At 38.8% G+C, this 11,504-nt stretch overlaps 1 protein-coding gene across 1 annotated transcript; it reads left to right on the top strand.

The window, feature by feature from the left end:
• Positions 1-378: 378 nt before the first annotated feature.
• Positions 379-8,678, top strand: LOC118565412 (macrophage mannose receptor 1-like). Its single transcript, XM_036145848.1, has 6 exons — positions 379-441; positions 2,493-2,515; positions 5,398-5,435; positions 5,573-5,929; positions 6,792-7,222; positions 8,153-8,678. Exons 1-6 carry the CDS (start codon positions 379-381, stop codon positions 8,252-8,254), a joined length of 1,014 nt encoding a protein of 337 aa, XP_036001741.1. The 3' UTR covers positions 8,255-8,678.
• Positions 8,679-11,504: the final 2,826 nt, after the last annotated feature.

Below are 11,504 nucleotides of genomic sequence, written 5' to 3'. Positions count from 1 at the left end.
GCAACACAGCGACCCAGGCGAGACGAACCAAGAGGCGGGGCATCGTGGACCACGATCCCGGCAAGACGAACCAGAGGCGAAGGCACCCACGGAGATCTGGGGCTGAAGCAAAGGTGAATCCAGATTCCGGCCAGCTCCCGTACCAAGCTCTGTGTGTCTCCGGGTTCATCCTTGAGCCGATTCGTCCTGTCACGATTTTGTCTTGGATGAACCCGGACACAGCACACACTCACCACAGAGCTGGTTTCCAAGGTTTATTGAGACAGCAGGTAGTGGATGATGAAGCCAAAGTCATTTACCAGACGGAGGTTGCAGGGGTACAGGAAACTGGCAGGCGAGAACAGACCGAACAGACAGGAACAGAACCAGGAGACGAGCATGAACGAGACAGGCATGGTGTTCAGGAGACTGAGACGAATCGGCAACCAGGACGAAATGAAGGTGAGTCTTTATAGTGGTGAGAGCAGGTGGAGCGAGTCCGTGGCTGATTGCAGTCCTGTCAGGTGTTCCCAATCAGGGCTGCACTGAGGAAGGAACGAGGAAGTGTTCAGAATGCAGCCTTCAGGCTGCATCATGACATATATAAATTAGGGCTGTCAGTTTTAACGCGTTATTAACGCGTTAGACCACAACGCCGACATTTTTTTGTCACCGTTAATTGCGCGTCAAAACACACACACCGTTCGCTAATGTTTTTTCCCTGCCGTGCTCTCCACACTGTGTTTCTTTTATCCTTGGCGCTTTCCGTAGTTTCAAGAGCACTAGAGACTGTAGCAAAACAGACCTGCGCTCACTGTTGCACAAACTGTTTATTTCATGCGACTTTGGGCTTGTTTTATTCTAAAGATGTTTGTAAATTTCATGAGTCAAGGGTTGCGGTTTTTTGGGCACGTTTCTGAAAGTGAAATCGCTTATTTGGGCTCTAAAATAAGTGATGAAACAGCGGTTATTAAGAGACCTACCTGCACTAGACACTTTGAGTGTATCCAGCTGAAATATCCCTCCGCCATAGGAGCCGACGGTAGTAAAGGCAGACAGAGCAACTCTGCTGTATTTTCTGCAGTTTACGGTGCAATAACCGGTGATAACTGCTGAAAGTAGATTACATGGTGCAGATCACCATTTTGAGCAGACATTGGTTCTGAAGATGAGTTTTTAACATGATTATAACATTGCAGAAACCCAACCCATAAACCGTACTTTAATGCTTATTAATTTGTTTTCTCTGTATTTGACAAACTAAGGCTGAATTACGTTGCCAAACGAAGGACCTGGAGTTACTTATCAGTTCCTAAACAGTCTCATTCAGGGTATTATGCTCCTGCCCAGTTGCAAGCAAAGTGTAAGACTGGAATGACCTGGAAATTTAAAACCTTTTTCCAGGCTTAAACTCTATGAATATGGATAGAAACAGCAAGCAAAAATATTGTTGTTGGTGTGAAAGCTCAGAGAGAGTAAAAACGAACAATAAAACTTATGACTTTATTGAAATGTACAATTTTTATTAATTTATATGTATATGCCTGATACCATGTCTATCTTTGTTTAAGAGGCAAAAAAATATATTGGCATGGTATTTATTTACAAATTTATTTACACATTGTGTAAACATCAGGGCGTCACGATTAGTCATTTAGCCATTATAGTCCAGAGTTTAACATTTGGCACTAGGATGTTTTCATTCCAATTCTCAAAAGTGCTTGAAAAATATTTTTTGTACAAGTATGTATTTTATTAGTGTCATTTATTGCAAAATTGCACATTAAAATGCCCAAACAGGCTATTACACTTTCAGAAATAAAAGAATAAAATGTGTGATTAATTTGCAATTAATCTCGAGTTAACTATCGACATTATGTGATTAATCGATTCAAATTCAATCGTGTTAGTCGTTTGACAGCCCTAATATAAATACATGTCTTGTGTCCTTCACATTTGTTAATAAAATTTTTTGTTGTCTGTTTTTAAAGAGTATTAATACGTTTTCTGCTCAAAGCGGTTGAAGTAAACTAATACCCACTCCCGAGTCCAGACAGTGGATGGTGCAATCTAACCTACTGGATCTAGCTATTTACCTCAAAGAGCAGCTGCTAGCTAACCAAGTAATGAATGAAAACGTGTGGCAGCATGGAAGTCAACATATGACAAGTATTTTGTCATATTTCGGCCCAAAAAATCAACAGAAAAGGTCAAGAGTAGATGACGGGACAAACAGCCATGGTAATGTTACAGGACAAACTTTTTGTGGATGATGAAGATTTGCAGGCAGTGTCACAAGACAGGAAGCAGCAGCAACCGATTTATCCACCCTCCCGCCCAGGACAGGTGGCATGCTGTCTCCAGCCAGACAGCAAGCAGGCCACAAAACCTTGTTGTTATGTTCATTTATAAAACACTTGAAATGAGCCCCCCCTCTGTTTTTTTTTTTTTTTTGCAAATCGCACACTGGCTGTAAGCCAATCTTAAAAACCTCTTTCATGTTGTTGGTCCAGGAAAGGTACATCTGGGCTGAGTGGTGAGAAAGGGGAGATGTGTGCAGTCTGGCCTGGTGTCTGGTGGGAGGGAGGTTTTGGGGGTTTCCTTGTTGGGGTTACCAGGGGGTCCACTTTTTGTCCTGTTGAGATCTGAGACAGGTCTCAATATCAAGATCAATTGTAGTGTTATAGAGTCTCTTTCTGCGTCATCTTTCTGGCCATCTTTACCTTGGCTTGTTCTGGCTGTACAGAGCTTATGGTACTTTGCATTTGTTCTTTGTTCAAGGACAAAGTAACTTGTATAGAAACAGTCTCTGCTGAAAAAATGTCTTTCCTCCCAGAAAATATTAAAGTTGTCAATAAAGTCCACAGATCTTGTAATATGTGTTTTTTCAGCCATTTGAGCATCAGAATTCTTGAAAAAAATCTAATCTCCACAATTAATGAACCACCTTGATATTAAGACCCCAACTGTATTTAGCAAACGAATGTAATCCTCCCTCAGTACTTCTGATTTTCTTATCTTGACATCACCCAAGGCTTCAGCTTGTACTATGAGTTTTTCCAGGGTCAGTCAATCTTTCATGATCTCTGGGAGGATCTCTGAGATATCTGACACCAGATTACAGTTAATAGAAATATAGATCATCACTTACGTGCTTTTCTTGTTACAGAAGTGTTTGATTCCACTCACAGATCCATTGCATAATATTAAGGTTTTTGGCCCTGTGGCTTGTTTTTTCTCTGGCTGTTTAGAAAAGGCATTTAGGTTATGTAGCAGGACAATGATCCAAAGCACACCAGGAAATCTAGCTCTGAATGGCTCAAAAACCTGAATCCAACTCCAAAGCTGGGGCATTACCTTAAACAGCTTTAATGCTCAAAAGTCCTCCAGTGTGTGTATGGATTAAAACAGTTCTACAAAGAAATGCAAGCCAAAATTCCCGAGCAGTGTTGCAAACCAATAAAAAAAATGTGTTGCCTAGGACCAAGTTACTTTAGGAAGCTTTTTCCTTTAATACATACTGATATACCAAAGAATTATTTTTGCTCTTTGACAATATATTATGGGAAAAACTGGCCAGTTATATAACTTGTTTCACTTATATTATGAGAAGAACTGGTCAGTTATATAAACTTGTACACTTATATTATGGGAGAAACTGGTCACTTCTATAGCTGTTATGATAATCACACCTGAGTTCACATAAAACTAAGAACAACATGTGTTATTTTGTTATAACTTGTTTTAACTGTGGTGGGAACTTTTGACAATGTGTTGTGGGAAAGACTGTTTATTCCTTATTTTGCTTATATTTTGCGCTCTGAGTTTGCAATGTTATTTTGTTTCGCACACTGCTGAGATGCTGGGAACGGTTTCTGTTTCGGAAACATGTTTTCGAAACGGGACAAACAGATTGGCTGGAAGAGAGAACTGGCCATTCTCGCTTCGCACCTGATCCTTTGTTTATGAGTATATAAAGAGGAGATTGCCCTCAGTCTGGTAGAGTCTGCCGTGGGTTTCGTACGGACGCCCCGCCACGTGTTGCTGCTCTACTCAGACTGACCTGCTCTCCAGTCCCATGCCAACGGTAAGAACGATTTTAGAATCTGTTGAGCATAACGTTTGTTTGAAAGCTTGCTGCTTTGTTGTTTTGCTGTATTCTGTGGGGAATAATAAAAGGGCACAATTATTCTAGCAGAAACAGTGTTTGAGTCCTTATTTGTGTTATTGCCGATTTCTCCCGATCCTTTATAAAATTTCATAAAAAACATACGTACAACCATATATTGAAAACTGCCTTTGTATGAGCTCAGCATTTCTTCGTCTGATGTGAAGATTTATTTTTATCAAAAAGTAAATCTGAAATGAAGCAAATACTTTTAACAGCACTATATGCATGTTATTATTTATATCACAGCTACATAAAAAGGTCTTTTGACAAAGGTCAGCACAGATGCTACCGAGAGAGGTATAACGAGAGCTGTCGGCCAGAGCACGCACATCAAAACACACCGGAAGAAGCCTAACTTTGCTATTTATCAGAATTTGGCATAAACAGCATCAAAATACTAAGCTACGGTACATTGCTAAAGGCCAACAATCTTCCATTTTGTTCTTAAATAAAACATAGTGGATACAAGCAGCCAAAATACGCTTCCTCCCTGAGGATATAGTGCGTGGAGCTCAAAGTAGACCTGCTGCTTCTCCATATCAAGGGAAAGCAGTTTTCCAGTTAGGTCTCCCTGAGAGGAGACCCCAGGAAAGATCTTGGATAAGCAGAAGACAATGAAAGGACGGATCAATGGGCGGATGGATTTATGGGTGGATGGACGGATAATACTTTTAAAGAGTTGGTTAAGATGAAAACCAGTAAAATACAAAACATCTACAGGTAAACATGACTGTTAACAACCATTAAATGTCTTCATGCTGATATTTTCCCTAATGTCAGATCAAGGTTCATTTCAGATGGTTCATTTGTATACGTTTACGTCCTGTTCGAACGAGAGCAGCAAATTACCCAAAATAGGTTTGCATAAATACTGAAGAAAAGGAGGAGAAACCGGATATAGGGAAGCACATTGTCTTTAAGACGGGGGATTTTGTTTAAATTCAAGCCAAGATACAAGCAGGACATCAACAGGAGACAAGAACTGGAACTGTTTTCAAATTCAAGTAAGCCCATTGTGTGTTCCTTTTTTGATCGTGCTTCTTTTTATTTTGTTAGGTCCACATCAGAGAGTTAGAAATAAACTTTTTATTGAGTCTTTTTTCTCTTCTATTAAAGTGTTTTTAAATATGGAGTAGATAATTGCTGTTTCTGAGCTATCTTCATATTCTATAGACTGTGGTTTGTCTTTTCTCTTTTGGTCCTACCAATCATTAAAAAGTGCAACTTTTAAATTTTTCCATTTACAGGATGAGGAAGACCCTTCATCTTGTTCTCACTTTCTCAGGTGAGTTTCTTTTAAGAGAAAAATTAAACCCGTTTAAAAAAAAATCCCTCATTGTTATTACATTGTGTTAGAATATATTATTTTTTTAGTTAAACCTATGATCCTTTTTCCAGCAGTGGCTTATGTTCTGTGTACAGACCTGTTTCGAGAGTACCACTATGTGAACAGCCCAAAGACATGGGCTGACGCTCAGCAGTACTGCAGAGAGATGTACGCCGACCTGGCCACCGTAGACAGCTCAGAAGAGAGCGACAGGTTGTTCCTTGCACTGCAACAATCTGGACAGTTTGCTTGGATTGGGCTTTACGATAACACAACCGGCTGGAAGTGGACAATGGGAGATGATGACTTTGTCAGCAACAACGATTTCCCACCCTGGGAGAGAAATCAGCCTGACAATGCAAACGGCAAGCAGAGCTGCATGGTGATGAACTGGATAGGGGGCTGGCGGGATGAAGTCTGTGACACAAAGCGCCCTTTTATCTGCTTTGATGGTAGGGAGATTTTTACCAAACCAACCTTTTACTTTTCAAAGCTCCTGACAATCATACCAGGGCAGTCAAACTTTTTTACAGTAGCAGGCCACACACTATCAGGTAGGAGGGTGCACTTATGGCGGTGCCCGAGCCCCGAAGGGGAGAATTTTGAAAAATAAAGTGTATTTTGGAAGCTTTCAAGACAGGTGATTATTTAAATAATAGAATCAGAGTGCATGTTTTAAATGGAATAAAAAGCAAAAAAAAAAATGAATGATCAATTCTTCAAAAACAACCCTTGTTTTTTTATTATTATTCTTAAAAAATGTTTTCACATGTTATCATCATGTTTTAACAAGGTTTTGAACAAATTTGCATAAAATTAGTTGAATTTGAATTACTAGCACCATATAAAACAGATCAGATTAGGTGAATATAAGACAATTTACTAACATCTTAGCGCGCAGTGAGACAACCCGCGCACGCTCAGTTCCTTCTCTGCTCGCGCGCTCGAACCTGCTCATTCCATGCTCAACACCAGCTGTGCTGTGCGCTTGCTGGCTGTTTCTCCACGAGCGTCGCGCGAGAAGAGTTTTTCAGAGTTGAGCTCGGATTGGTTCCTGCGCGCTCAACCAGAAGGCACAAATATCGCTCCATTATATAATCGAGGAAATGTAGGCGGCGGCAAGAGCTGCTATAGACGGCGATTTGCCGCTGTTGACCGGCTACTTTTGACTGCCCTGCAAACCATAAAAAAATTATAGAAATAGGTGACATAATGGTAAAGAGGAAAAAATGGTTTCAAAAACAAAGTAATTTTAAAGAAGATAATATGTGAAACGTTTAATTGCTCTTGCTGTTTTCCTCTGTTCTCTTTTAGAACAAGCCGCTTCTAAGTACATTGTAGTGAGCACGCTCATGTTTTGGGAAGACGCTAAAAACTACTGTCGGTCAAAACACACAGATCTAGTCAGAGTGTGGAACCTGTCTCAGAATGACAAAATCCACCCACTGATTGGGACAAACCACTGGATCGGCCTTTACAGAGACCTCTGGGCCAACTGGTCTGACCACAGCCCGGTGACCTTCACTAACTGGGAGGTGGGCCAGCCTGACAACAGAGGCAGCACCAACGACACTTCCTGTGCTGCAGTCGAAACAGCCACAGGAACATGGTGGGATGTGGACTGTAGTGAAGAGCACGAGTTTATTTGTCAGACTCTGATCCCATCTACGAGGAGGTTAAAGCTGGGCTTCCAGTCTGAGGCCGACCTGACTGATCCTCACATCCAGCAGCAGATTTTAGAGAAGGTACAGTAAGCCGCAATTTGCTTACAACTACTGTTTTCCCTCAATCTTGTGAAATGTAATATATAACTTCAGTAAATGTAAAGTTATTTTGCAGCGTTTGTTAGTGTGGAGTCCTCTTGAGAGGTTTAGAGCAGTCAATATCTAAGCTTATTAAAAAAACTGATTCATACAAAAAAGACTGCAGGTGCCCAGCCACTACATCAAAGAATCTTTCATTTAGTCATAATCAGTATATAAGAGTAGGTGTTATGATGAGGCTTGTTTGTTAGATTAAAGGTACCTTTTAAAATAACAATCATTAAGCTGTTTTCTCTCTGTCTTAAGGAAACGTAATATATAACTTCAGTACATTTAATATTATGTAGAGTTTGTTAATGTGGGGTTTTATTGAGAAGCTTTGAGCAATCAATATCCAGGGATTCCTTAAACAAAAACCTTCTTCACAAAAAAAGATGACAGGTGGTGAAAACATATTCAAATCTAACTGCAAGTAACCACAAACCTTACACCATCACCATTTATTACAGAAAATGGTCACAATAGAGACACACAACCCACATGCAGTACTTATAAAGCAAGCAGAAACCTACTATTTTTATATACCTTTTTGCAGTGACTGGATGTGGAGTGGCATATTTAGCTACATGGGAAAAGACATATGGTCGTTCATGCCCAACAGTTTTAAACAGCATTTTATTCTTGTTATAACTTTCTGTTAGCGTCAACTTTTGAGAAAAGTTAATCCTTCACAAAAAATAAAGATTGCAAGCAAGCTATGGATCACAAATGGGATTTAGGGTGCTTAAAGCCACCGAACAGAACACCACTTAAAGAACAATCTAACCTAAAAAAAAGTTAACATTAAATAACATGACACAGGTTTTGCTTTTTTGTTTTATTTGATTTTGATTTTATTTTTCTGTCATTTAGCTGCACCGTAAAATGGAGACCCAGGGATTAACAGACTTCAAACTTCGCTGGATTGAGAAAGATGGGCAGATTTTTCACAAGGAACTAAAGAAAGAAACATGAAGAAATTCAGCTGTTTTCATTTGCTATTTCTGTAACAATGAATATGATGCTAAATATTTCAAAAGCCTAATCTACAGAAGATCATGTCAACACATTTCCCACAAAGTCAGTCGTTGACATTTGTCTTTGCTCTTTTAGCCAAGTTAAAACTGTTTACTTTATAGATACACTATAAGATAGATAGAAGCCTTTCTGAAAAAAGTGGATTTCTAAATTTCTAGGCATACATTATGTGTGCTTTAAATACCATGTAACATTTTTTTTTCTGATCCAGTCAATTTAACATGGTTATAAAATTTACAGGTCAGACCAGGATTAGAAAAGTCCTGAATATTTTAACAAAATATCTCACACAACTAACTGCACTACAGTGTGTTTTTCCTGATGTGTTTTATGCTATATATGGTATCATACGTACTATCAACCATTTGACTGGCTTTTAACTTTACATTAAAATGATCTTATTTTCATGTTTTTGTTACATATAATTGTTACTCTTTGTTGTTAAATGAATAATCTTATAACATGGAAGTGTAGTTTGAATTAATTCAAAGAAATAACCATTAAGTTGTTGTCATTCCAGGAACATAAAATGTCTGAGTAGGGCCTTTTAGATTAATTGAAAACATTTGTGACTATGTTTCTTATCTGGGCAAAAATGAGCATCTGTTGCAGGTCCAAACACACTAGGTCTCCAAAAGAACACGAAGTTCCATCTCATATTTGTCAAAAAGCATTTTGATAATCCCAAAGACTTTTGAAAAAATATTGTGTGGATTCATTAGATAAAACTGACATTTTTTGGAAAGTGATACATCAGATGTAAAACTAGAGAAAAGCATTTCAGAAAAAAGAAAATATCAATTGTCAAACATGGTAGTGGTAGTGTGACTGTCTGCAGTGTTACTTTGCAGCTTCAGGACCTCGCTTAATCTGATAGAACCATGAATTCTCCTCTAGTAGGAAATTTCCAGTCATGAGTTTGTAACCTCAAGGCAATGCTTGTCAAATACCTAAATAGTGAACCTTCACACACCTTAGATAATAATAAATTATAATAATACATTTAATTTATACGGCACTTTCCATCGAAAGATCTCAAAGTACTACTTTAGTAAAAAAGAGAAAAGCATAAAAAAAATTAAAAAAGCTATTTTTAGAAGAGAGAAAAAACATCTAAAGGGAACCAAAAGCATTGCTAAAAAGAAATGTTTTAAGGCCTTTTTTTTAAAACACTGGATTGAGGTGCCCTCAAGGTGTCAGGGAGGGCAATCCAAAGGATGTGGGGCAGCAGCACAAAATGCCCCATCTCCCATTGTCCTGAGTCTGGTTCTGTAATGTGGAGGAAGTTTGAGTGAGTGGAGCAAAGGGAGCGGGTTGTGTTCTGTGGGTTGATAAGTTCTTTGAGGTGGGGTGGGGGTGGGGGGGGGGGGGGGCATGTCTATGGATGCATTGATGTGTGAGGAGGGAAACCTTGTACTCAATCCTGGTGGAGATGGGAAGCCAGAGAAGCCTTGCCCAGTGTTGTCCAGAAAATACAGGCCTTCTAAACCCTTCTAAATGTAACAATAGCACCCAGTGATGTTTGGTCTGTTCCTGCAGTCAGTAGCATGACTGGCAAGGGATTCTCTATAATCCTCACAGCAACAGCTTCACTGCACTGGGATAACATGGTTGTCTGTAGATGAATAATATTAATAAACTCCTAAAAAAAAGTATAAAACTTTGTGTAACTCAAGTTTGTATTTAATATTAATGGCTTGATATAATTTGTCATATTTTCAGCTTTTCTGTTTTGGGTCTTTCAACTTATTGATGAGAGTTTGATGGCCAGTTAATATTAATGTGCTGTCTTTCTAGAGAGAGAACAAGCTGTGTCCGCAGACAGGGAACATTTTTGTTTCATTCTTCGTTTTGACTGTAAGGATGAGTCAGGCTAAAAACCTTTCATAGTGTTGTTAATATTATATGGTTAAACAAGAGTGGCAAAGTTGAGAAATTCTAGTTGTTATAACCCATTGCTATATAAGGTATTTAACTGTTTTAAAAGGAATTCTGGGTAATCTTCAGAGTGACCACTTTAATGCATTAGAACAGAATAAATTTTTTTAACTATTTTGTAAAGATGGGGGTCAAATGAGGGTAAAAAAGAAACCATTGAGTACCACCACCTTAAACTCAAGCAAGTTTAGGCAAAGCAGCAGGAAAATTATCCAGATCACAACACCAAGTCCACCACTGAATGAGTCAAAAAGTGAAATCATCCGTGCTCTAAAGTTTTCTAGTGGGTCTGTATTTCTACCTTATGTAAAAAAAAAAAGAAAAACAGCTGGTTGATGATCTAAAATGTGAATGAATTTGTAAGGGGTAAATACCTTGTCACAATCTTGCCTGTGTTTGATTTTGATATCACAGCCACCTAAATAGGTCCTTTTAGAAAAATAAAATCTTCACCAATGTTGTAGTGAGAGGTCAGTCAGAACAGGCATGTAAAAAAAACTTGTTACACACTTTTACTGAACTTAATTTAAAAATGGGGCTGCACATTGGTGCAATTGCTAGAATTGGTTGTCTTCCTTGTGCATGCAGGGGTTCTCTCTGGGTACTCTGAATTTCTCCTGCAGTCCATAAACATCATGTGATTGAACTTTTCAAATTGCCCTTTTGTATAAATGTGACTGTATTGTACTTGCAGCTGAGCGAGAACACTTTTTACTAATTTACTAGTAAAGTGAGGACTTTGATGTAACGTAAGGACCTTTTGTTGGTCCTCACTTTTATTCTGGGCTAGGGGTTAGGTTGAGCACTAAAGTGTCAATTGGGTTCAGGCATTCACTGGTAAATGTTAGGGTTAGGCCATAGAAAGGCTTGAAGATGAATTGAAGTCTATGGAAGACAAGCCGTGTGTGTGTGTGTGTGTGTGTGTGTGTGTGTGTGTGTGTGTGTGTGTCTGTGTGTATTACACTGTGGGAAAACAGTGAAATACATAATTTCTTCAGGCTGACTAAGTAACTGACAACCATTAAATGTCTTTAGGCTGATATTTTCACTAATAGAAACTCCGGATGCAATGCTTGATTTCATGTGGTTCATTTGCAAGCATTTAAATCTATGAGAGCAGCAAATTACTTAAACTGCCTTTGCATAACTACTTAACAGAAGGGGGAGTGACAGAATAAAGATAAGCAAATTCTCTTTGCGATTTTTTTCTTAATTAGAGTCACATTTGGATTCAGGGGTAAGACCCCCA

The sequence above is a fragment of the Fundulus heteroclitus genome, chromosome 13 (genome assembly GCF_011125445.2).
Source record: "Fundulus heteroclitus isolate FHET01 chromosome 13, MU-UCD_Fhet_4.1, whole genome shotgun sequence".
Lineage (NCBI taxonomy): Eukaryota > Metazoa > Chordata > Actinopteri > Cyprinodontiformes > Fundulidae > Fundulus > Fundulus heteroclitus.
This window is presented reverse-complemented; position numbering and strand designations above follow the sequence as displayed.